General features: G+C 38.2%; 2 protein-coding genes across 2 annotated transcripts; both read right to left on the bottom strand.

Annotated features, from left to right (window-relative positions):
* Positions 1 to 1,934: 1,934 nt before the first annotated feature.
* On the bottom strand, positions 1,935 to 3,786 carry LOC130718080 (probable glutathione peroxidase 5). Its single transcript, XM_057568537.1, has 5 exons — positions 3,626 to 3,786; positions 3,305 to 3,381; positions 3,149 to 3,210; positions 2,638 to 2,756; positions 1,935 to 2,514 (listed from the first exon to the last, which is right to left on the bottom strand). Exons 1-5 carry the CDS (start codon positions 3,677 to 3,679, stop codon positions 2,314 to 2,316), a joined length of 513 nt encoding a protein of 170 aa, XP_057424520.1. The 5' UTR covers positions 3,680 to 3,786; the 3' UTR covers positions 1,935 to 2,313.
* Positions 3,787 to 5,146: 1,360 nt separating this feature from the next.
* Positions 5,147 to 21,729, bottom strand: LOC130718079 (protein HUA2-LIKE 2-like). The gene is made up of 11 exons (XM_057568536.1): positions 21,221 to 21,729; positions 19,772 to 19,848; positions 9,751 to 11,691; positions 8,917 to 9,376; positions 7,496 to 7,598; positions 7,291 to 7,403; positions 7,019 to 7,206; positions 6,465 to 6,933; positions 5,912 to 6,359; positions 5,634 to 5,807; positions 5,147 to 5,524 (listed from the first exon to the last, which is right to left on the bottom strand). Exons 1-11 carry the CDS (start codon positions 21,341 to 21,343, stop codon positions 5,499 to 5,501), a joined length of 4,122 nt encoding a protein of 1,373 aa, XP_057424519.1. The 5' UTR covers positions 21,344 to 21,729; the 3' UTR covers positions 5,147 to 5,498.
* Between the last annotated feature and the right edge of the window lie 4,796 nt (positions 21,730 to 26,525).

Raw genomic sequence — 26,525 nt, 5'->3', positions numbered from 1 at the left:
TAACTATTATTTTAGCTCGTGTAACACATGAAAAATATTTTTTTAAAACAAGTAAAATATAATTTTGTAATAATTTATTTTTAAATATAATTTATATTATAGGTTTAAAATCATAGATAAATATTAAATATTGTTAATTAAATTTAATGTGTAACAATAATTGTTACGAAAGTAATTTAATATATATTGACAAGAACTAAAATAATAATTAAAATGTAAGCTATCATATATATATATATATATATATACACACACACACATACCACACTCATGTAGAACCTCCTACTAGGGTCATTACGGTCCAAGATGTCACAAGTGGCGATTCAACACCGCAATCGCACATTTTTTTTCGACCTCCTTTTCCTTTCAGACGCAGAAGATGAAGATGACATTTGGCTGCAACCACCCATCAACTTCCAACCAGAAGATCGAAGTTCCTTCAACTTCGCTTCTTCTCCTTTAGGTTCTCTCGCGAAATTTCTTCTCTGTCACCCAGGAATGGCAGAGCTCGAAAATCCCATTTTTCTAGGGATTTCGAGGAAGAAGAAAGAAGAAGATGATCGTTTGTGGTGATAAGAATCATGTGACTTGCACGTGTTATGTCCAATGGCACCTTTCTCTCTCCAATTAGTGAGCCACGTCATAAGTCAGATGTCATGTCACATGAGAGAGAAACGTTAGATTTTGGACGGAATTTGGATGGAAAATCATACTCCCTCTGTTTCATAAAGATTGTTGTTTTGGACATTTTTCATTATTTCCAAATATTTGTTGTTTTAGAAAGTCAATGCATTTTTTGTTAATTTTTTTCCACCTATACCCCCATTTAATACATTTTCTCTCATTTATCACCTTTCAGATTAACTAACCACAATTCTTCTCTATTACTCCCTCCGTTCTCGATCTTTTGTTGGTTAAGGTTATGCACATTGTTTAAGAGTGTAATTATTGATATATTTGTTGACATAAACACCCTTATTTAATGTTGAGATAAAGTGAAGAAAGAGAATGATAATTATTGGTTAAAAAACTTTTTATGATTTTGATTGGTGAAAATAAGAGGTGGTAGGTGAGAGATATAGTATTAAATAAGGGTATACATGGAATAAATTGAAAAAAAATGCATTGGGTTCGTAAAACAAACAAAAGTTTTGGAATTTAGACCAAAAGTTAAAACAACAAAAGATCAGGAACGGAGGGAGTAACTACATTTTCTCTATCGAAGTATAATTAATAGCTACACATGGTACTAGTAAAATTAAATAAGGGCACTTTAGTAACATTATACTATCAATAATTGTCATCTTACTCTTTATGCCAAAACTTTAAACAACAATCTTTGTAGAATAGAGGGATTAGTTTCTAACGGAGCTATAAGTTAGGGTACCAAAGTGCAATTATTTTTTGTTGAGGATCACTAGCACGCTAAAGGTATAAGTGGGAGACCAAAGGTGCTTTAAAGCCTTCACAAATAAATGAGATTGGTGTAATAATATTAGTCTCAAGGGAAGGGAAGTCAGTGCAATTTGCCCAAATTTTTATTACACTACTGACTATAAATTTGGAGAATTTTTTGTTCGAAGCTTTCATGTCTGGTCCCAATAGAATGGAAGAGCAAAACAAATACTAGTAGAAGGGATAAGATTTTTGTGGTTCAAATGTGTCATGAGAGACCCCATTTGCTGGGTGAAGCTTTTAATGCTGGTCTAAGTTGATCCATGTCCTCTCAAAAAAAGTTTTGATAGAGAAAGAGAACTAATGATAGATGATAAAGTATGATTGTCTCTAGACTGAAAATAAACAGAGAAGAAAACAAACGTCAAAGTAGAGAAGAAAACAATAATTGGGTACACCAACACAAGAAAGTGTGCGGTTAATTAAGATGCTATTTATTTCTTAAAAGATAAAAAAAAATAACGAATTTAGTATAAAAATGAAATAAAATCAGGGAGAAGGAATGTTATTAGAATAAAATTTGACCCGAGAGAAAATGAAATATATTCACTTTTTATCTTCTCAAGTTTTTGTTGTACAAGCAACTTGTGAAGGATTCAACCTCCTCAATCAACCATGCCCACAATGACATTTAGTTAACAATAAACTAAATTGAACAATTTCCTTGGAATCAATTCTTCAACACAACAAGTACTATACAAAGGATCAAAGAATATTTTCATACAACAACACAAATAAAGCCATAGACATGAATATGCATTATAAACAAACACTAAAAAAATCAATGGAGTGTGTTTTTTTTTTGGTTCAAGATATCTTTAGCACACTAGCAATGGTCTGAAATAGTTGTAGAGCCTCTCAAGCCACCCTCAATGCCTTCTTGATGTCATTTTCAATGGCCAATGGTGGGGTAGTTGGGCTATAGCGGCGGATGACATGACCTTCCTCATCGACTAAAAACTTAGTGAAATTCCACTTGATCCTAGCCCCCAAAGATCCAGATTTCTGTGATTTCAGGAATTTATAAACAGGAGCTGTATCTGGTCCATTCACACGTACCTGCACATCAAAATAAAAAAGTTAATGTGTGTCTTTTAATTCATTTTGGATCTTGGAATTTTTCTATATTCACCATATATTGTGTTCTAAATTTTTGTTCAAAACAAGAAGCAGCATATATACCTTCCCAAAAATGGGATATACAGCCTTGTATCTTGTACAGACAAAATCTTGTGCCTCCTGGCTAGTCCCTGGCTCTTTCCTCAAAAATTGATTGCATGGAAATGCCAATATCTCAAGACCTAACATCAACAAACAAAATATAAATCTCAACAATCATCATTTCCATTTCTGGCCCATCAATCTATGTAAGTGCGTGCATGGATCAGTGCTGTTACAATTGACTTTAGATAAAATTAGTTTTAGCAAGGTTGTTATAATAAAAGTGAGTTGAAAGTAACATAATTTATGTTTGGATACATTCATAAAACAAATGGTTTTTGTAAGATAATATTGTAAATTTCATTTGTTAAATCCCATAATTTATAATGTTCAAAACGAATAAGCTATTCTCTCTAACTAATTTATTTTGGGATTGAAACCAATCTTCAAAATGATCCTCAAACACATCTGTATAATCAAATAAGTTGAAAATGAAATATACATAAGTAGGTGCAAACACATAGTGACATACCACTGCCCTTGTATCTGGTGTAAAGCTGAGTTAACTGAGTGTAATTGGCCTCCGCAAACCCACTGTTTTTGCAAAAAGTGCATGAATTCAGTTAGCCTCAGAAAGAGGAGAAGTTAGTCTATTATAAAAGTTGAGTTAGAAAATGAAAATAAGTACCATTTTGAAGCAACATTAACTACAAGAAGAACTTTCCCCTTGTAGACATTGAGATTCACATCTTTTCCTCTGGCATCCTGTGCCAACCGCCACAAAAAATATGTTAACAGATTACACAAATAAATAACAATGTCTCTGAGAGTTAGCTCAAATGGTAAGAGCTAGAGGACATAAGGGTTGGGTGGGATGAATGGTGAAGGGTCCGGGATTCGAACTATGAGGAAAGACTAATTTACTAACATTACTAATATTTAACATTTGCCTATAAAAAAACACAAATAAATAACGATGATAGTTCTATTTGATGTAACTATATATTACCTTTACTGCGAATTCATGAATGGAATTTTCAGAGATTGATTGTGAAGCACCCATTTTTCTTTCTCTCTTCAAGAGGTACACACTTCTATTTCTCCTTCTCTTCTCTTAATTTCCTAGCTTACATTCAAGAGTTTAAAACTCTGTTTTATGTTTGGCTCATGCATATAACACACTTCAACCATTTATAGCAATCTCATTCTGGATTCGGATTCATTATCCTTTGATAATTTAACTCCAGCTATTAATTAAATCTACACTTGCAATATTTTATCAGTTCTTCCTTTTTCTAATACGATTAGACAATATAATTTGTTTCATCAATGAATAAATGCTGCGCACATCTTGTTCTTTAAATTATTGACTCATCACGTTACACCCTGGCTAGAATCAAGACATGGCTCGCATGACTTTGTATTTTGGACTAGGAAGGGGGAAAATTGAAGCTCCTTTCGCACGTTTTTAATTTAAAAAGGCATTTCGGACCTACAAAATTTAATTTTACAGGCACTTTCGACCAACAAAAAAAAGCTTATATTGACTTATACAGGTTTAACATTTGCAGAACAAAATTAAGGTAGCTGCCAAAACACGATTTTTATCAAAGTATAACGATTTTCCTATTTTAGGATTAAAATAGAAAAAAACTTTTATAAGGACTAAACAGCCAAAACATATCAATTTACATGGACGTAAATACGTAATATATTTTAATTTATAAAGAAAATTACAAAATTATCTACAAAATACAGAATATACACATTTTGAGTGTAACTTAGAACAGAAAGTTCATACTGAAAATTGAAAAAACAAAATTTAAAATATAAAAAGTAAAACCTCCATATCATTCTTCAAAATTTAATCAAGATAACTAATTAAGAAAGTGATTCTAATTCTAAGCATAGTAGTTGGTAGAACAAATCATTAAAATTTTCAAATCTGTGGTTAATTAATCAGGTGCGCCAAGCATAGATGATGAATATGAACTAATTAACCTCCACGAAGAAAAAAGCTTTAGCACACAAGATCAAACAGCTTTAATGACAATTCTCTAAAAAAAAAAAAAAAAAAAAAAAAGCGCACAGCAGGTTTACCTGGAACTGGAAGATTAGACCAACTAATGCAATCTTCATGAGTTTGACTCTCAACACTGGCATTAATATTGACCCGAAAAAAAAACACACGCATTAATGTTGAGACACGCCTACTACCTTCACAAATTCCGATAAAGCCACCACTCTCAGCCCACGCAGTTTTCAGTAAGCGGGCCCGGGAAACCCAAACTAGGCAGCCACTTTGCGCATGTTTGATTTTCAGTTGAACCCAACTAAAACCCAATGGAAGTCTAGGATTGCTTTCACATTTCGTGTCTCGCCGAGTGGTCGAATTCCAACACTAAATGTGATTTCAACTGAAAATCAAACATAGCATTGACTATGCACTCAGCCTTTACATATCAGCAGAGTAAACAACGCATCTCATCTCTAAGAAAACATATGAATCGGAGCATGCATAACTTCAACATTGCAAAAGAAAGTTTTCCCATGTATTATGTTAAAGAGAACAATTTCAAGAAACATCCTCTGAAAATTTATACATATTGATCTAATTTCTATAACGGGCTTCTAGGAAATAAATTATGAAATTAGGAGGAAAATTTTGACACAAACAACCGAGTAGGTTACATCTCTCCAACAACTCTACAATGGCTTCCTGCCCTGCATTCTGCAGAAGAAGCTTAAATACATATGTACAGATCTAGCAAATCATTCACATGTCCTGTGCAGATTCTGCAGAACCCTCCTCCAAGGATTCATCATGCACAGAATTATGGACCATAAATTACCTCCAGCATTGGTTTCTTGGTGTTTCCTCGTCACCTAGGCCGCCAAAAGTTTGGACCTGAGATACAGACATTCAAAGCTTACTATCTCCAGTAATATCCAAGAACTCAAATAAAAAAGGTCATAGAATTAAAAAACTTTTCATGACAGAGGAAAGATTGATGCACCTCTATTTGCAACTGGAATTGCATCTTCAAAGGGTGGTCTAAATGGAGCAGAACTCCTGTGGTTGTGGTTCCCTGACCGGGGAGGAAATCTCCACCCATGGCCTGGCATTCTAGGTGATTCATATGGATGACAACCATATGGAGGAGGCGCACCGTTGTCCTGATACCGAGGACCTACCCAAGAAAAAATTAATTACAGTGAACATGAACAAAGCAAATCAATAAATGTCAATACACACTACCAACATCACAAGATGCATCAGTTATCCTAATCTTACCAGGATAAGGTCCAGGACCATTCCATCTATCTCGGTGATCAAATGGAGGTGGTTTTATTCTCTCATGATTATTGTAGAAGTTCTCTCTCTCCATGTTCTCCACAAAGTGTTGCCTATTGGGGTAAGAAGGGGGTGGCGGTGGTGGTGGAACCTCCCTTCGATGATTCATATGACGTTCCTCATGAACAAAAGAAAACTGATTGGATGGCACGTGCCGAGGGGGTCTTATAGGATACCCTTTATTATGCATAGTAACACCATCAGAATGTCGAACGTTGTCTGAAGGTGGCGCAGGGAAACTATTGAAAGAGCAAGTAGGTTCTTGCCCGCGCATCTGCATTTCTCTATATTCTGGGACTTTATGGTGTGCTGCATCACTGATAGGTTGGCTACTCCTTGACGCAGCCGAGGACTGAGCCATGGAAGAAACTGGGGTGTTTTTCACAGTCTGCAAATAAACCAAGTAGAAAAGATAAAGTACACCATGAATCATTACTTCTTGGTGCCACTGGCTAGCAAAAGTAGTATCTCAGGCAATATTTGTGAAGCTTACCTGTGAATCTGTAAAACCTTTGGAATTCACTACCGTCTGATATGGATCAGATGGCATGAAGTGTGGCATACGAGGAGGAGGAGGAGGAGGAGGAGGAGGCGGTAGCGGTGGTGGAGGTGGAGGAGATGATGGCACTGGAGGTAAAGATGGAGGTGCATCCTGAGGTACAGTTGTGGAGAACACGGGAAGGTTCTTCTCAAATTGTGTAGCATTTCCTCTATCGCCATTGCAAAATGAATTCATTTCAACATCACATGAGGGAGCCACATCTTCCATTTCAAGCTCACCATCAACATCTTCCAAGATATGCCTGTGTTTTTCAATTGTAGAAACCATTTCCTGTACTTCAGAATCATGCTCGGGAGTGACAGCCTCAAAGTTTTCTCCATCAGAATCGCTCCCTTCATCACCATCTTCATCTTTCAGCATCCGGGGCATGCAAAATCCAGGCAGCTGAAAACTTGAGTTGCTACAAGATCAAATGAAAATTTGAGTACACTCCCAGAAGAGAACAATATTAATGACGTGAAACAATATATGCTACAAATTCAAACCTTCCATATTCGTCAACAAGCATGCCCTCCATATCTCTAATAGGGTCATCCAAGGCCCGTTCTGTTCTTGATGTTCGTCGTGAAAATGGACCAGCAAAAGCTGAGCTGCTACGTAAGTCCAGTTCCCGGATATGATGGCGAATAAGAGACTCCGGTAGGATTTTTCTCTCCAACCACACCTTTAAAACCTATATAAATTCAGAGTAAATGTAAACAAACACTGATGATCCAAAAGAGCATTTTAAGTTGATCATGAATTTTAATTAACTTGCCTTGCGACACTGCCTCCGGTTTTCTTGTGCGGTATTCCCAGGAGGAGCAGCTGCGGATAATAGTCGTGGAAGGACTGCTTGGATAGCAGATGGATATACTCCACAAACATCACCTGGAAAATCAGACACTTTATATTTCAAGCAACTGTAAGGTTTTATTAATAGCTTGCCTCTCTTTTATTAGCAAAGCAATAAAACAGGTCACCTTTTAAACCTCGAGACTGCGCAATAGAATCCACAAGAAAAAACAAATCCACCCTTCGCTGCAAGCTTGATTCTTCCAGATTGTGAGCAAGACTTTCCATGACCTAAAACAGTCCAATATCAAAAAAAATTGCAAATGGTATCAACCACTAAGTCAATGGTTGTGGTTTTAACTACCATCAAGGTCCAGAAGAAATAAATACATGCATGCACCTAATTCTAAGCTACAAATAGGAAGTTGGACAATTAAATTCAATGAAGCTCCTCTGTGAGACTAGAATTAAAAACAACCTAATTCACATTATCGTACCTTCAGTAAGCGAGTATGTATATCTAACATTGATTTGCTACTCCTTCTCGTAAAAGTGACCAAAACATTTGACATGAAGGGGAAGTAAAAAAAAGGAAATCAAAGGCATCCCATTAATGTGATAGCATAGATAAAGAAACAACAAAAGATGGAAGTTTTCAATTTTCAAGGGCATTCCATTATTGTGAAAATTTATTTAATTGTCTCAATTTTAAAATTAAAAAAATAAAACTTCAGAGAAGCATGGTTTCACTAACTAAAGACATGGAAGTTTTAAACTAGTTATAATAATATCTAACTATACCTTTTGCTATATAACCTGGATTATTTGAATACGACCTTCAAATTGATTTAAAATTAGAAACTGTCACTCGAGAACCTAAACTCACAATTACAATGATTGTATAAGCAATTAAACCTCTTTCCAGTACTTACTTGAGAGCTGCAATGAAAAGGGAGATAAATGATGCAAAGATCCAATGATAAGATTATAAAGATTGGCTAACACGAAAAAGCAGCTCAATCTCAATAAAGGTTGCTGATTCAGGGCTTCACAACAAGGACAACATAATGAGTCAGGACCTAACCTAACCTAGTGATCCAAAATATACCCAAAATTCAAAATTAGAATCAGAAACCAAACTTCTATTAGTCATTCACATCCTGCGCCAGGACATTATTTTAAGAAGAGGGAAAAATCAAGGTCATATTGAAGATCAAGGGCAGAAGAGACAACCCAGTTGTACCCATGCTTCTCTTTACCAGTATCCCATCTTCCCCTTACAGTTGAAGTATAATAACTTCTGATAAACTTTTCAAGAATAAGCATAAGAATTGGAGGACTATGGTTACAAAACACATACAATATATATATTTTTTTCATCTAGCTCTAGATCTGAATTTTTCTTTTACTAGTTTGCAATAATAATACACTTCGCATATTCATATTGCATGAATTCTGTGGTCCAAAAAACTTAAAAATATCCACAATATGCAATTGACAGGATAAAAATAGAACTAATCAAACTCAAGGAGTATTCACAACACAATGATGAAAATTTTCAGAGTATAGAGTAGGGGAAATTTAAAAACACAAGAAAAAACCATAATACCTTTGCTGCAAGACCAAATTTTGCACAGTCAATAGCTATGCGTGTTGCTCGACCAATACTTTCCTTCGTCCTTGTCAAAGTTGCAAGGGTTGCTTGAAAGTACTTCAAAGCAGCACGTGCTGCTTCAGTTGACTTGCCCGTGGATCTTGATTGTTGAGTTGCTGTATACCCATTTTTACTTCCATCAAGAGGACCAGATACTGCTTGCACTTGCATTGGGTGTAAATGTACATCAGGGCTACAACTTCCATTCTGAAGGATATTACTACTGTCTGATGTAGAAACATTGCAAACTGATGTATTTGGAGGTGATCCTTGTGGAATGCAATCTCCCCCATCTGTCAATGATGGACTTGAAGGCATGCCCGAAATATCCTTTTCACCCAAACAATCATCTGATGTTGAAACAGAATTCATATCCTTCTCTGGCCCTTTACATTTTATCTCTCTCACTTCACTCCTGAAATTAAAAATAGACAGAAACTTACTTGAAGTAAATGAACACAACGAAAATAATAACTTCTATTAACAATTGGCCCCCTTTGATATTCACTATCATCATATACCATTATTTAAGAATATCAAGTTACCCTCTATAATTCAACCAAACTGAACCCCTCCATTAGAGTTTTAGGAACAAACAACAACTATTTATTCGAAGTATGATCTAAATAAAGAAAGTATAAGTTTACCTGGATAAATTCTATATCAAAATATCATAAAAGCAAAGAGAAAGGCAGGAATTTTTAGTGGTTTAAAACTTCAGTTTTGTTTAGAGATTTCAGTGGGAGAGTTTGAAAGGCTAAAACAAAAACAAGCTACAACAAAGCTTACATATCATTTGTTATCTTAACATCAGCAACTGCTGGCTTCAGGCACTTCATATCCTCACAAGCTGCAACCTCATTCTGAGGCACATCGATACTATTTTGGGGTAAAATAATATCACTCTTGTTCACATCTGCCGCAGGATGACAGCTTATTCCATTGGGTTCTGACACTTCAGATGATGTATTTGAATGATTCACTGTTGTAATATTGTCCTCACCATTAAGTGGTAATGATGGTTCCGGTGTGCTTCCAGCTTCATAACCTTTCGAATCAAGATTAGGAGAATTTTGTTCACGAACTTCCATATCTTCTTTAGCCGTTTGACAAACAACATTACTAATAAGCTCCTCACCAACTGGATCTGCAGCACTTGGGAGAACATCCTTGGCAGGTTCATGCAGTTCAAACTTGGTCAACTGCTCATCCACTAGTTTAGAAGATTTATTCACTGTTGAAATCATTGAATTTGAACAGGTTAACAAATCCAACTTTTGCACCCCAAAACCATCATCTCCTTGATTATTACTGCCTATACACGGACATCTCTTGACAGCAGATATACAGCATGCACGACCTGATGTCATTATGGAGATTGAAGCTTCCGTATGAGTTTGACCATCTTTAGCAGCATTAGCTGACATGGCTTCTAAAGCACGATGAAGGCGTTTAGATGGAGGCAAAGCAGCTTCACCGTCGACAGAGAAGAATGGTTGATCTTTCTTAATATTACAAATTTGAGTACCAGAACACAGAGCTAAAGTCTTTGAAGGAGAAACAATATCCAAAGCTCCATTTAGCACAGATGAATCTCCATCAGCAGAGCTACCATTCTCACAATTTGAGGATGTGATCATCAGGTGTGGTGAGTTAATATCTTCCTTGCAGCTTTTTTCTTGAGCTTGTAGAACACTATTGAGTTCTGCCTCCATGGAAGATGATTTACCCATCCTGACTCTAGCTCGTTTCACAAGAGGTAAGTGTTCATCTCCATCCTGCTCAAAGCCTCTCTGTTCAGAATTTCCACATATATTCTGTGAACTTTGACTGGTATTCTGCACACAAGCCTCTTCCAGTCTACCAGTCGGCTTGGAAGCATCATTGGTTACCCTCTTCCTAGTTGGTTTTCTTTTCTTCTTATGGATTACAGTATTTATGTCAAGATCAAGCGCTTTGTTCAACTCGACTTTTTCAAGGCATTCAATAGTGTCAGAGTGTTCAAGTTTAAAATTTGAATCCATTGTACTACCTTCATTCAAGCTAAACGCATCAGAATCAATTGTGAGAATTCCAGAGCCCTTGTCCTCCATGCTGCCATTTGAGACAAAAGCAGATGAATCAAAATCATTGCAGCCAGAATCAGGTGATTTCCTCACACTTGTATTCCTCTTTACGGATGAACTTAGTCCTTCATTAGTTGATGGGTTGCCAGTGCTCTTTCCACAATCACTACAAGGCAACACAAAGTTTTGGGCCCGAGACGAGATTCTCGACCTTCGTAGTGGCATGTGTCTATGTGTTACACAGCCCCGTGGGCACAAGTCACCAGCAGATCTTTTTCGAGAAGAGTAAGTAACTGGCTTAGGTGATTGTACAGCAGAAACATTATCAGTAGGCTCTTCCAATAATGCTTCCTTATCATGAGATTCTTCCTTCAATACAGCAGTTGAGTCATCCTCAGCTACACATACCAATTCATGTGTCAACTTAGGAGCATCTGTCAGATCCCTGGCAGATGTGCTGACTGGATTTGAAACATTAGCATCAACAATATTACCACCCAAGCTAGCTTCATCAAGTTGGCTCTCTTTTTTCAATTTCTCGTAACTATCAACAATCTCCTGGACAGCCCGAACAAAATCAGCACCCTTTCCTTGACGTTTGAGGAGAAGAGACTGCTTTTTCTCTTCGGTAAAAGCTTCCACATCAGCAGGATTGCAGAAAGCTCTGTAAAACAAAATACTACGTCAAAACAAACCCAACTTACAAGCTGAGCAGATATAAGATGCTATGTGCAAGGGAGAATAAATTAAGCCTACAAGGGAGAACAAAATCTTCAAAATGAAGCCATTATTTAAATTTACCAAAAATATAAAACAACCATATTTCATTTCATTACCACTCAAATAACCTAACATTCCACAAAGCAACACACAAGGCACACAAATTTGGCATAAATTTTATTGAAACTGGGGACACTTGCTCATCAAATCACCGACTAGAAATAGACATCCAAATTTTTCTGATATTGTCTTTCCTTCCCCCTTCAGGTTGGTATAAATCACTTCCTTCCCAAAGGACGATTCTATCAACACTTTGTCAAACCAAAACAAATTCAACCATATCCAGCCTTATATAGCATTTAATCAAGGTTTTATAAAAAAGTGACAATTCCCAAATTAAACATAAAACTGCTACTTGCAAAATCAAAATTCACTTAAAAGATCTATCCCCAATCCCTTCAAAAACTCAAATACATATCAGCAGAAGTTCAAGTTTCAACAATGTCATCCCGCGCCACACTTAAGTTCTTTATCCAATCTCCAACCTCAAATGCAACTATCAAACACTACTACGACCCCCCCCCCCCTCTCCCCAAACCACAAAAAATATATTGCAAACAAAAACATAATTATATTGACTTCAAAGCTGTATTGAATCCTTACTTTAGATAGTACGGTTGCCTACATTCCAGTGAAGAATAAAAATATTATTCCAAGTCACAGAACCCGACATAGTACAATCATAATTGCGAGAGGTCCCTGATGAAACTGGAAGAGATGCCAAACTCTAAACTAAATGAAACAGTTTCTTATATCATTTACTGAGCATGACCCACTCCAGAACAAACGCACGAGGTTATAAAGGATCTAAAAATAACCCGACCAAAACCATAATATAACCTAGAACTTGAAGAGAATAAATAAAGCAAACATAACACAGACATATCAATATTCCAATGTCATAACTGCAATTATAGCAAGAACAATGAACTCACTGCACGTGCAAGTCCCACATTAGAGACTTGGTGATTTCTCAAGAATATAGCAGCTTTACAAGCAACGAGGTGGTCTATCAAAAAGTTGCCAATCATTGGGCATTTTATTGGTGGCTGTTTGTTTCCTCTATTTAAAAAAAAAAACAGGCACCTTGTTCAATTGAACTTCAAAAAAAACATGCATATTATAGGGAAAGATTGAAGCTTTTATCTTTTTTATTCGTTCAAGTTATAAAGAGACACCTTGTTCAATTGAACTTCAAATAAGTTCCTTAAGCAATCTGAAAGTAAAAGGTTATCACTTTGCTTATGGCAAAGAACATATAGTTGTGCATTATATTTACTAAACAGACCTTGGCCATACCAACCATAATTGCAGGATTCAGACGCAACATATTAGAGATCGAGAGAGCGAGAGAGAGAGAGAGATAAATGGAAGAGATTGAACCTGAATGTGTTGAACAAAGTTGCACTACAATAGGTTACAAATATAAAGGTCGAGCTGAGCTGGCATAACTAATTACTTCAACAGTCTAACTCATTCTAAGGCTAACAGACTCTAGGACTCAAATTCTCTGTGTTAGACCCTCTGTCCCTTCAATGAGATTTGACACGTCAGTTAAAATTACACATCATATATTAATGTCGTTAACACCTCCCTAACGTCTGACCCTTCACTGAGACGCACACATGTAAATTTGATGTGCTTTTTTCTGGGTTTCCTCATTATGACCATGGCCCCTCGTCCCTTGTGTTTGAATCGAGATATGAAAAGCTACAGTGGTACCGTCGAAATGGCGGACAACTAGTTTGATGAAGCATCCCTCACAATGTATGTGAGTTTCAAGACGCCAGGGGCGGAACCTTCGTAAATCAAATTTGGTCCGGGGAGGAAATACGAAAGGGCTTTTTTAAATAAGTGATATTACAGCATAAGAATTAAGGTTGAAAAAGTTTGAAAGATAAGTGAATGAAAATTATGAAAAAACATGGTAATTTTTGGAAAATAATGAAAAGGGGTTACACGTGACAGTGTTCATGGGGTTATTTAGGGAAAAGGGGAGTGCATCTAGCACAATTAATTTTGATGAACAAGAATGAGAAGTAGTTGGTTTTGAACAACAAGTTGCTCGTGAAGCACCTTCTCCTAAACAAAAAAGAGATCCAACTCCAGGTGTTTAATCTGAGCAAATTATGCGAGAGGAAAACAATGCCGAGATTATGACAAAAAATGGACGGAATATTTCAGCGAGGCTTCGATACGCAGCTTCGGTACTGCTAGGGCAACAATGGACTTCTTGTGACACAACCACATTATAAGGTTGGGGACCAAGAAACACAAGCCCCGGAGTTGGCTGAACCTGTGGCCTGATCAATTGTCACTCACTACTAAGCTCGAGTCTCAAAATTGTGCATTACTTACTGCTTAATCCCTTTGTTAGATCATGAAAAGGGGAACCACCAGTCTTGGTGAGTTTAAGGATGGTCAACATAGGAGAAGAAGATGGTCAGCAAAAAGCCATATTGACCTTAGCAAGAAGATCCCAGATGTACTTGCTTCGAGATAAGAGGAGAGAGTCAATGGATAGGTGCTCGACTCCGATACTCAAAAAGAAATCCAAATTACCCAGCTATTTCAGACAAAAATAGCATTGAACTTGATAAAAATTTGGTTCACTATAGTGGAGGAATTGTCGGTGACAATAATGTCATCAACAAAAATAAGTATATAGATCACAGCGGAGGGAGGAGATAAGATGAAAGAGGATTACAACAACTTGCTGCAAAAACAAACTGAAGTGGGGTGGATCTAAGCCTCTCAAATCAAGCCTAAGATGCTTGCTTTAAATCATTTAAACTATAAAGCATTATTGAGCTTGCATGCCAAGTTGACGATGCGTAAATGAGTTGTATGAATACAGTTGTTTGCTATTACTATTTCAAAGCAAAGAATCCAAAAGACCATTAATATATTAACCTAACTTCAAAATCTGCGGGCAACCAGGGTTTTCACCTATTGTTCATTTTAGCACCAATTTCAGCTGCTTTTTCACTCATGACATTCAACCCCTCTGCGACGGGACAGCCTATAGCGACTAGTGCCGCCCTGCTCCACCCTAATAGTGTAACTATCGCATGGGATTGACAACCCTGCTAAAACTAATAAAAACCTTAACATCTTCAAACACAAAACACCACCAGAGTCAACAGAAGCACCTACACTACAGCTTTGCCTTTCAGCATCCGAAGCAGAGGTTGGGTTTAGACTTGCAGAAGCACCTGCGGGTGAAGGACTACCTTGCAGAAACCACTTGGAGGTCCACCACTTGCAGAAACACCAAACATTTTGAGACAAGAATGCAGAAACCTAGAGAAGCATCAAGATCGCGAACATATTTGAAAACCAACCATCGAAAAGAAGCAACAGTAGACATAAGACATCAATGGTGATGGGAGACAGCGGAGCAGGGAGAGGCGCACAAGACAAGACAAGCAACGAGTGAGTGATGGTCGTCAAAGAAATGGTTGAACAAGTAAAAGCATAGAGGCGTGGTGCTCATTTCAGTTTCAAAGAAAACTGGGTCCACAAGCGAATTGCCCAATAAAACTGGGCAAAACCATTTTTTCAACTCGTCTGGATCGCGCAATTACACAATATGACAAGGTTGCTTGGGAAATCCTATGCAAGCACACCAGATTGAGTCACGGGGCAGGATTAAGCACAATAAGTGTTGACTCACAAAATTGTGTGATCCTACGGGCAGGATCACGATTTTTTCAACTAAGTTGTGGAGAGATAATCTACGGGAGCTCACATACAATGGGAAACCCCAATTCCTACCTTGAGGGCATGGTTCTTTTTCAAAGGGGGTGATATGTTAGGATATATCATTAGGGCAGAATAAGGACAGCACTCAGTCAAATAGTTAGTTGATTTGAAGAGATCAGTAGTAACTAAGGGGAAATCAAAATAAAGGCATTCATACTATTACTTCACAGCTTTTTTCTTTAAAGGAGTAATATTTGTGAAGTAGAAAACCCCAAGGAAGAATCCTATTCTCCACTTTCTGTTCAAATTCAATAAAATGGTTCTTAGTATTCTTTCTAGCTGAACTCCCTATTTCTCTTGGATAGTTGGATTCATAACACAACTCATCATTAATGCTCGGATGACGGTGCTTAATGAGTAAAACGCAATCACCATTAGTCTAAGGCATAACTGATATCAATAATTCAATAACAATGAAGATGCCATGGACATTGGAGGCTGGAGAAGATGTGAAATAAGGTTGGGCTTGACAAGAAAAGGATAAAACAGGACAAGTGTGGAACATAGTGTGTAGAGGACAGAGGCTGAAATAGAGCTAGGAAATGTGGGAGCAATGCACAAGGCTGGGGATCCTGCTCAGTGGTACAGATGTGATGATTATAATAAGGACAGAAAGTTGTGAGATCTTCTTGGCTTTCTGAGTGTAATGGGCATGTGCAAGAAAAAAACAGCCTGTGGTTGATTAAAAAAAAACAGATATTTCAATCTCTGCAAAAGCAATATATTATTAAATGATTCACAACAGCTGTTACACAAATCCAAGACATGGTTCAAGCTTAGGAAATACAACAGCCCCACACGACAGAGCCACTGCCCCCACTTGGAATGACGGACTATTCTGGCAACATCACGTAAAAAAATTTTATACAAACTACGTAGTCCACAAGAATTATTGTACATAAAAAAACCCTAAAATATGGTTCAGTAAGTTGATTCAATGACTCCAAATAGCAACTAAGAGGGGTAAATTTTGCCAAGTAGCAGCTGAGATCAAGGTACTCAATGGAAAAAAAGCAACACATCTCTGCTATTACTCACATCTTTTCTATTTGTAACAACTACTCTTTGGTGACTGCCCATTCTCTTCCCCCTTTCCTTCTCTGCATTTCCCTGTTTTCTAGGTCTCAATCTATATCATATCTCTCTGTCTACTCCTCTTGCTACTATAATGATAGTTTGGGTAATATTTCTTAGGTCATTTTCATTATATTCTAAAGTCTTTTTTTGGTATATTTTTTGTATACAAATAATATTTTAATTATGGACATTGTGCTTCCACCATAGGCCATACAATGCCTTTTTCCATTTTTACTCTTGCCACCATGACCCACAATCCACCATTAATAACATTGATCATTTGATGAGTACTTGGAGTCAGTTAGTTAGTTAAGGGTTAGCCCATAGAGTTAGTTAGTTAGTTAAGGCTTAGTCTATAAATAAGGGAGTGTGAAGAGGGTTTAGTATCTTTGGGGATCATTTGGGGAATTGGGAATTAGGAGAGTGATGAGTCTCTCGAATACTCATCTGTTTCTTGTACATTTTTCTGTTGAATAATATCACGGTTTCATCAATTGGTATCAGAGCTCCGATCTTGGAGCTGTGGTAGCCAGAAAAGAGCAGAATGGAGAAGAAGATTCCAGAGTTTGATGGAAGAGAGGCTTATGGATGGCTCATCATGGTGGAGCAACACTGTGAAGACAAGGGAGTATCCGAAGAGGAGAAATTCTCAGAGGCAGAGAAGGCTTTGACAGGTGAAGCTTTCATGTGGTGGTTTTGCTGGAGAAGACGCAATCAGAAGGCAACATGGTGGGAATTTGTGGAGGCTCTGTTGAGGAAATTCGAACCAGAATTGGAACCGTACATGCCAGAACCAGTCCAAGATTCAGAGGAGGAAGAAACAACTGATTCGGTGGAAGCTAAACCTGAGGCCAATTCAGGGTTGGCGAAATCAGAGATCATGCCACATTCGCAGGAGAATTCTGAAACGGAAGCGTCGCAGGAAGACTCGGATTTTGCAGCGGCGGCGGAGCGAACAGTGGTGGCGTCACGGTGTAAATCCGACGCCGTGGTCGGTGTCGGTGGTTGCTTGTTGACGGCGAAAGGGGAGAAGATCGACGCCGAAGGGGAAATCAAAATCAAGCGGTTACAGGAAGGTTCTTCAATGGAGAAATTGCAGATTTGCAACGTTCATGGGAGGAAGAAGGTGCAACCAATCATTTTGCCCCAAATCAGTGATTTAGGGTTCGATTGGGAGAGACGACCGCCGCGGAAACCGCCGGATTCATGTCTTCGCACGACGGTAACCGCCAATCGACCACCGGAAACGTTCCTTGGTTGGACGGGGGTCTCCAAACAAACCTCGGTTTCATGCTCGTCGATGGTTTCCAATCGACTGGAGACTGAATCGCCAGACCGCAGCGGTGGTGGTTCACGCTTCATTTCCGGCGATCCTTGCAGATCAGACTCCCTGGCCATGCGTCCTCCAGCCAAGCCTCCAGATTCGGTTGAGACAGCGGGGTGGAGAGGCTGTAGCTTCGAGTTCGGAGTTCGCGTGGCGAAAAGGAAGGGAAGCTCGCTCATGTGCACGCCGGAACCCGCCTTACGGCCGCCGGCGAAGCCACCGGACCTTGCAGTTACGGCGATGGAAGAAAGAAAACTGAAGTGGGGAAGATACGGGTTTGGGTGTCTGCCGCTGACTCCTTGCGAGGTTCAAGCTTGGCACGTGAGGGAAGTGGGCCCGAGTGAGAAGGCTCCAGTTGAACCCCTCTCCAATCCGAATGGGCCAAGCCCAATCCATTCATTGAAAGAGTTTGAGCCTGACAGGAAGTGACACAAAAAAAAAAAAATAACAACCTGGCCAAGGAATGCGAGTGGGCCTAAGAATGCAACTTTGGCCCAATTTTGCATGTTTTCTGCTCTGTTTACTTTTCTATGTTTTTGTTTCAAGGAGCTTGTTTTTTACCCCACCTTGAGGACAAGGTGGATGTTTAGGGGGGAGTATTGATGAGTACTTGGAGTCAGTTAGTTAGTTAAGGGTTAGCCCATAGAGTTAGTTAGTTAGTTAAGGCTTAGTCTATAAATAAGGGAGTGTGAAGAGGGTTTAGTATCTTTGGGGATCATTTGGGGAATTGGGAATTAGGAGAGTGATGAGTCTCTCGAATACTCATCTGTTTCTTGTACATTTTTCTGTTGAATAATATCAGGGTTTCATCAATTACACTGATATAATTGACACTCAAATCAAACTCATTAAAACTTATGACATATTCATTAAGGCTCAATAACTAGAGGAAACAGAGGATGCAGCTATTTCAAACTTGTAAAACAGAGGCTGGAGCCTGTGAAACAAAGGTCGGAGCATGTCACACTGAATGTCAATGTCCCATCTTAAAATAAAACAAAGCAAAATCAAACTCCTAAGAATTTAAGATAACCATTATATTTTCTATTCTACTATTATTTCATATAAAAACTTAATATGCTACATTAAGATTAAAATAATTATGTGTACAGAAATATATGTCCCAGTGAAATTTGCAACTCAGACTGGCACTCTGACTCTTATAGCTAGAACATGTCTTAGTAAATAATTAATAATGTTATATTATTAACTCTAACAACAGAGAATATTTAAAAAAAATCAACATATGGTTTTAACCAAAATATAGACATGGCATATTATATAACATCAAGCTAGCTTAAAGTAAGTCAGCATCTTCTAATCAAGCACTATCCTTACAAGTGGCCTGTATGATTGAAAAACCCATAGGCTTTTACAATGCTAAAAAATATTGAAATAGAAAATGTACTCTCACATAATTCAATTGAGCATGCAGAAAGGGAAATCAGTGCGAAAAATAAACATCATAATATTCATCTTCGTAGTGAAGCTTCAAGAATTTATGTCAATAATAACAAAAGTTGTTATTCAAAATCACCACTAACAACTTTCACAAAAAAACCAATAATTGAGAAATCAACCAGAAGACCTCAATCAAACCTTAGTTGCTAGCACTAATACATAAACCATCATGATATTATGCAAATCATATATGTCCCATAAACTAAGTTTCAATTGCCCTGGTTATGAAATTTGAACATGCATATTTGATTCCTTAAGCTATTATGTGTCCAGTAATTTCCATAAGCAAAGTACCAGCAAGCAAGCAATCAAAAGAGGCATAAATTTTAATACTTACATTTGCTGGGTTCCAAAGAAGTAAACAAGCACTTTCTTCCAATCAGTGGAGTAACCCCACTTCTCCGGTTCACTGACCTGCCACCAGCAGCGAACTTAAAAGTCAATATGAAATATCTACTCAAAACAAGAGAGAGAAAACACTAACTTCTTATCAGTTATTCTATTAGCCTAAAACCTCATTTTTCTTACACCTTTACCTAGGGTGCATTTAGTTGGAAGTTGAAAGTTAACAAGCAAGGTTGTCATTTGTCAAAGTCACAAGTATCATCCCTTAACTAGCAATTCTATGCAAGTCTATCCGATTCCATTCAGTTCTACCCGAGTCTACGGATAAACAAGTCTACAAACGAGTTAACACGATTTCCTTATGTGGAACTGTAGCCTCATCCAAGTTTACGAGATAACACACGATTTTTACGACCATGGTAACAGGAAGTGAAAGTCAAAGAAGAAAAGTTAATGGGAAAAAAGTATGTTCTGCTAATGAGTAAAAAAAACCTTTAATTTAAGGGAAAAACTATGTTCAGTCAATGCGTAAAAAACCCTTTAATTTAAGGGTAAAACTTTAATCCTGACAATGGTAAGAATTTTGAGATTCGCACTCAAGCTTTTGTCTCTCTCGCACTAATGCTTTTGTCCCACTCGCACTCATCTTTGACTCTAATTTATCCCGATGAACAGGATTAACACTAACGACAACATTGTGGCTATGATAACAACACAGATTCAATTTATGGGAAGATTTTTGTTTCCATAAGAAAGGAAAGGGAATTTCTTCTTTTAGGTGTTTCTCTTCCTCTTGCAAAATTTCCTAACAAGCAAACATCGGATACGAAAAATACCTATACTCTCCTAACCATGGGAGACAATTAAGTCAATAACGGGAGCGTTTTCATAGCGCACAAAACAGAAAAGGGGAAAAAATGGCTTACACATAATTTCATTTGTAAACAAACCAAACCTGATGGAAACCGAAATGCAAATCAGTTGCTATCATTTACTTAAGAAAGAATTACTCATCTAATTGTAGAGTCAACTATTCAACTATTCATCTGTTTCACCCAACACAAGGAGGAGAAAGATGGAAAAGACAAAGTGTTGCCTGCCCTCCATCCTCAGTGAATAAAAAGCTCATCATTCCTTCTCCATCAGAAGGAGTAAAGATTTGAGAATTTACAAATAAACTACGCCTACCCAGTCTGAGCTATGCAGTAAATACATAGTTAAATCAATGGGGGTGTAAAGTCCATGTATGACAAAGCAAGTTAAGGTAACAAAATCGGTAACAGCATGAAATTTAAGCAGGATCCGCAATAATAAAGCAAACAGCAACAATGAAATCAACAATTCAGAAACAAAACTAAACATGCAGTCAAAGAAACAAGCCAGAATCGCATTCGAAACAACATGATCAAATTGGAGAACAAGAAGAAGAAGTGTGACTTACCGTTGCAGGCCATGCAGGGAAGCCTTTCACCTTGGCAAGCACAAGATCGCCGACTTTCCACTTGCGGCGAGCGGCAGCCGCCGCCGCTGCTTTGCTGGCGCCCTTTTTACGGCTGGGCGCCATGGGAGGAACGCGGCACCGTCAGATGAAGGGAGGGAGTGATGTGAAGTGCCGAAGTCGCTCGATGGTAAAACGGCTGGGCACGGTGAGGGATTGGCCGATGGAACTGGCCGCCGGCATTGAAGAGAAGGAGATGACGGCGGAGATGGAGGAGAGAGCGCCGCGATGGGAGGAGGAGGAAACCCTAATTTTGAGAACGGTGGTGGTAAGAATTTGTGGGTTTTTGCGAAGAAGAGAAAGATATGAGTTGGCTCTCTCTCTCTCTCGGTTAGGTGGAAGGTGCTAGGGTGCGCAGCGCAAGTATGGACTCATAGTCCTGGTGGAGTGGGCTAACGTGCGCACTATGCTGACTACAAAGATTGAGATGAGGACATAGAGAGTGGTGTGATGTGGTGTGGTGTGGTGTGGTGTGGTGAGGTGAGGTGCATCTCTTTCTTCATAAGTGTAGAGATCATTCCGTGCACGTGACTTACGGTGGTCATGCCTCAATTTTGGGCTTTTTTTGGTCCCACTTGGGCCATAAATTATAGAGAATGTAACAACAAAAAAAGGGAGAAACTAATAATCCCTAAACTATAGTTGGGGATAATTTGTGCTTCATCTTCCTTTTGAAGGGAGTGAGTTAGATCAAGGGAAGAAATACAAGCTTAAGAAGGTAAGAAATCTCTCAAGTGGATCTTTGGTTCGTACCGCAGTTTGTAAGTGCGGTAGGTATATGTTTTATGCACTTACAACTGCGGCCACTACACATTCAGAATGGGTTTTTCCCTTACCGTGGTTTAAATTACGATTCTATTACTTCACTGCAAATGAAAGTGCGGTAACTACCGCAAATGAAACTGCGGTGATTTTTTGTTTAAACCACCGCACTTTCAACTGCGGTGGCTATCTTAGTTATCATATTAATTGCCTTTTACTGAACAAAGTTGATGTTTGTATCTAGCATGGTCAATGTATAATTAGAGGAACTTGATAAGCCAGTGGATCTTACAGAAGCTTTCACCACGATCAAAGTAAGTATTTAGGGTTACTTTAATGACAATACTACCTACACGTGAGCACTTGCTAAAGATTTTCTTATTTTGTATGTGCAACCCTTTGCATCCCACACTGAACTATTTGATTGGGGTAGGAATGTAGCAAAAGAACATGGGTACGTCGTTATTATGTCAAGGTCTGACTATGGATCTGATAAAAGGAAAGCCTATTCTAACATTAGGGTGTGAGTGTGGGGGAAGTACAAGCCAATGCAAAAGTGTTGAAGCGCAAACAAACCGGTTCTAAAAAGTGTAGGTGCCCTTTCAGGCTAAGAGCAAGGCCTAGCCAGGTCGATGATCGATGGAAGTTGATAGTTCATTGTGGAACTCACAACCATGATAATGCTGAACTTTTACAGGGTCACTCATACGTTGGTCGTTTAAAGGTTGATGAAAATGTCATGGTGGGTGATATGTTAGCAAACAAGGTTAGGCCAATCGATATTTTGCATGCTTTAAGGAAGACCAACCCCGGTAACATGATTAGGATCAAGCAAATATTCAATGAGAAGCAATCCTAAAATAGGACTGTAAGAGGCCCTTTTACTGAAACTCAACATTTGATGAAGTGTTTAGAGGGCGACAAATATGCTCATTGGTCTAGAGTTGAGGAGAATTTTGATGTGATTAGATCTCTTTTCTGGGCACGCCCTGATTATATACATCTCTTTAATGAATTCCCTACAGTTGTGCTAATGGATAGTACTTACAAAACCAACATGTATAGGATTTCGTTACTTGAAATAGTGGGGGTGAAATCAACTTATTTGACATACTCTATAGTGTTTGCTTACATAGCGAATGAGCGCGTGGAAGAGTTTGTATGGGCATTTGATCGAGGCCGTACCCGATACAAATAATTAATTAAGAAAACTGTAGTAACTAAGAAGTGACTCCTAGGTCGTTTCCCAAGGATTATCGTTTCGACACAGATTCAATATTAAAACGCACAAACGCACACACACTCAAGGGGGGTTTTGTGATTCAGTTTCAAAGACTAGCAGAAAGTAAAAACAGATTAATATAATCAAGTAAAGACGGACGAATCCATTTGTTCAGTATATCGCTGCTCAATCATGGGTGTCTAAAGATCAATTCTTGTTATTAGTTTCCTAGTTCGTGAGAATTAATTAACTAAGCGATAACTAACTCACAGATTCCTAAACTAAGCGATTAAGAACCGGTTACGACCTAACATGACTAAGCGAACATGCATCATCTTCTATTTCTAATCATAAGGAATTAAGCAAACCTAAGTCAGAAGTAGAGATGAAGAAAACTAATTAGGCGAATTCTATTAAGCACTATACCTCAAGAGCGCGATATACTTTGCAAAGGAATTCGTTCGAAGGGAATTAGCCTTCCATGGATGGGGTGAATTCAACAATTAAATTGGAGGAAGTAGAGAATAAAAGCATAAACCCTAGTAGAGCTCTAATAATTACTGAAAAACGAAATTATATTGAATAATAAGCAGAAGGTCTAAGGTAATTGTTTCTCTCAGCACAAACCCTTAAATAAGAGCTGAGATCACAAATCCTAATCAAAATCAAATCCTAAAAGATAACAATAAATCCTAAAGATAGAGTTTTAAAATAACAACCTAAATAAGTTTGAATCTTAAAGATAACAAACTTAATTTATTCCGAAACTAAATCCTAATATTTCCTAAAACACAATCTTCACTCCAGCACAATTAAATCTTCATTCCACAATCCTCCAAAATGCCCTTGATGTCAAATAAGACCTGAAAATAAGAATAAACGTAATTAGACCAAATAATAGAAATCACTGTCAAGCAAGGTCAATTAATTACGAATAATCATTAATAATGACAAATTAAGGCTATGTAAAATGGGTAAAATATTGCTCATCAGCATTATCTAGATTAAAAGACTTGATCATTATGGACGAAAATCTTCCAAAGGTTATCGTTACTGACAAGGATAATGCTTTGGTGAATGCAGTGGAAGATGTATCCACTTCATCTAGGCACTTGCTATGCCAATTTCACATTACTACATGTGTGACAGGGAAGCTAAAGACACTTGTGGAGTCTGTTAAGCATCGTGTTGAAGTTACTGAAATGTGGAATCGGGTTTTTGTATGCTCCAAATGAGGATGAATACAATATTCATGCTGGAGCTCTGCAAAATACAGGTGAGTTGTGGACTTACATCGAGACCAACTAGCTCCCCTTGAGACATAAATTTGTGAAATTTGTGATTGATACTTGTATGCACATGGGATGCAAAACAATGAACAAGTAGTACTTTAATCTTTCTCTTTGTTAATGTTCATTGCATTTGTTCAATTTATCTGATCACTGAAGTCATACATTAACAGAGTTGAAGGTGCGCATTCAAAGCTGAAGAGACTGCTTTCAAACAGCAAGGGGGCCTGGTTACAACTTGGACGGGTGTGAACAAACTCATTACTATGCAGCATGACAAGATAAATGAATCTTTCTAGCTTAGCATTTTTGTCACCGAGCATGCACTTAATGAGGTCTTTTACAAACACTTGCGAGGCTTTGTGTCTAGATCAACATTGCATATGATTATGAAAGAGAGGCAAAGGATAAATAAGACAGTTTGTGATGGTTGCTTATGTGGTTGTGTGATTATAGGAACACATGGTCTACCATGTGCGTGTGAGCTCGACAAGCATGCTTCTATCCCCTTACTTACAATGCATCCCCATTCAAGGAAGTTGAATTGGAATTCTTCTGCCCCTAACATAGATCTTGAGTGGTGTGAATTTTGAGTATCAAATTGCAACTTTAAGAAGTAGATTTGAGGGAGTTTCCCCGACTGTGAAGTTGTCTATAATTCAGAGTCTTAGATTGATTTCTTTTCCAGAACGAACTAACATGGTTCCGCCTCCGAACAAGATCAAAACTAAGGGTAGGGAAAAGAACAATGGATCTTCCAAAAAGTCACCAAAAGGGTCTTCAAAAGTGGGACCAATAGGCTCGACGAAACGTGAACCATCTCGTTGGGAACACATTGATGTAATCTATCCAGGATCTTTGCATGATAGCAACTCTACCCTTCATAAGTCAATTTCACCCTTGAAAGTAAAAAATGCTAAACTCCGTGCAGAGTATCTTAACCACTTACATGAAGAGTTTCACTCATCTAATATTGACTTTGTTGATGTGAAGGGAGACGAGCATTGCAGATTTAGATGTGTTGCTGCATTGTTGGATATGAGTGAAGGTCAGGACAATTGGTCGGTTGTTCGTAAAACTTGGCTAGAGGAGATTGATACTGAGTTTGTATTTTACATCAACATGTTTGGGATTGCAGACACCAACGTGATTCGGAACGCATTACACATAACTTCGACTGCGCCTGTAGGCCGTGATAAGTGGGTGACCATTCCTGACATGGCATACGTTATAGCCACTGCATACAATGCCATATGCTTGACCCTAGCTGTCCTAACGTCCTTTACTGCCTCTGAAACTCCCTTCTCCACTAGCACTCCTTTTCCTCCCCCTGTTGTGCCTCCTCTCCGTGGTGCAAGGTATCCTAAATGATTGAATGCATGTTCTGGATTGCACTCATAACCGTTGTGATGGATGACCCTAGATGGACTACAACGGTAGAGTAGGTAGACATAAGTGCAAACTGACACTACAAGATCAACAAAAAGTCAATAATAGTTCTCAACATATATGCATTCACATTGTTGAGGGAAATGACACTAACCTCTAGGTATGCAAACCGGTCATCTCTCCTGTCCTCGGGCACCAAGAATGGATGTGAGTGCTTGAAGTACCAACCGGTGTAGTGTGCATCATCTGGTGCGAGTAATCAGCGTATGGTAAAGATATAGTATGATCCCGCCATGAGGCAAACATGGCATCAACATCCTCATAGGTGACCCGCTCTTGAGGCACCGTCTGAATCATCCCAAACTGTCTGGATACCCTCTCAGAAAGGTATGATACATTGATTGGCTATGTCGGATGAAGCCACTATGAAGAGTAACGAGGGCAAAAGACTGATAAGGATATTGTGCCTCATAAGGCCTCCAATTAATTGCTTCGGCGGGAAAATTATCCAAGTTCAGCCTCTTCTACTCCACCTCCTTGCTTCCCTTATGTAAGGCCCTAGACCTTATTTTTGTAATGCTTTGAT

This window comes from Lotus japonicus, chromosome 5 (genome assembly GCF_012489685.1).
Source record: "Lotus japonicus ecotype B-129 chromosome 5, LjGifu_v1.2".
Classification (NCBI taxonomy): domain Eukaryota; kingdom Viridiplantae; phylum Streptophyta; class Magnoliopsida; order Fabales; family Fabaceae; genus Lotus; species Lotus japonicus.
Note: the sequence above shows the minus strand (reverse complement) of the source record. Positions and strands in the feature narration are given on the sequence as shown.

Coding starts and splice junctions, on each gene's coding strand:
- LOC130718080 (XM_057568537.1), bottom strand. CDS start 3,679: ATGGGTGCTTCACAATCAATCTCTGAAAATTCCATTCATGAATTCGCA. Junction 3,211..3,304: donor GTTAATGTTGCTTCAAAATG/GTACTTATTTTC, acceptor TTGCAAAAACAG/TGGGTTTGCGGAGGCCAATT. Junction 2,515..2,637: donor TATATCCCATTTTTGGGAAG/GTATATATGCTG, acceptor TTTGATGTGCAG/GTACGTGTGAATGGACCAGA.
- LOC130718079 (XM_057568536.1), bottom strand. CDS start 21,343: ATGGCGCCCAGCCGTAAAAAGGGCGCCAGCAAAGCAGCGGCGGCGGCT. Junction 7,207..7,290: donor ACCGGAGGCAGTGTCGCAAG/GCAAGTTAATTA, acceptor GAATTTATATAG/GTTTTAAAGGTGTGGTTGGA. Junction 5,525..5,633: donor AATTCCAGTTGCAAATAGAG/GTGCATCAATCT, acceptor TCTGTATCTCAG/GTCCAAACTTTTGGCGGCCT.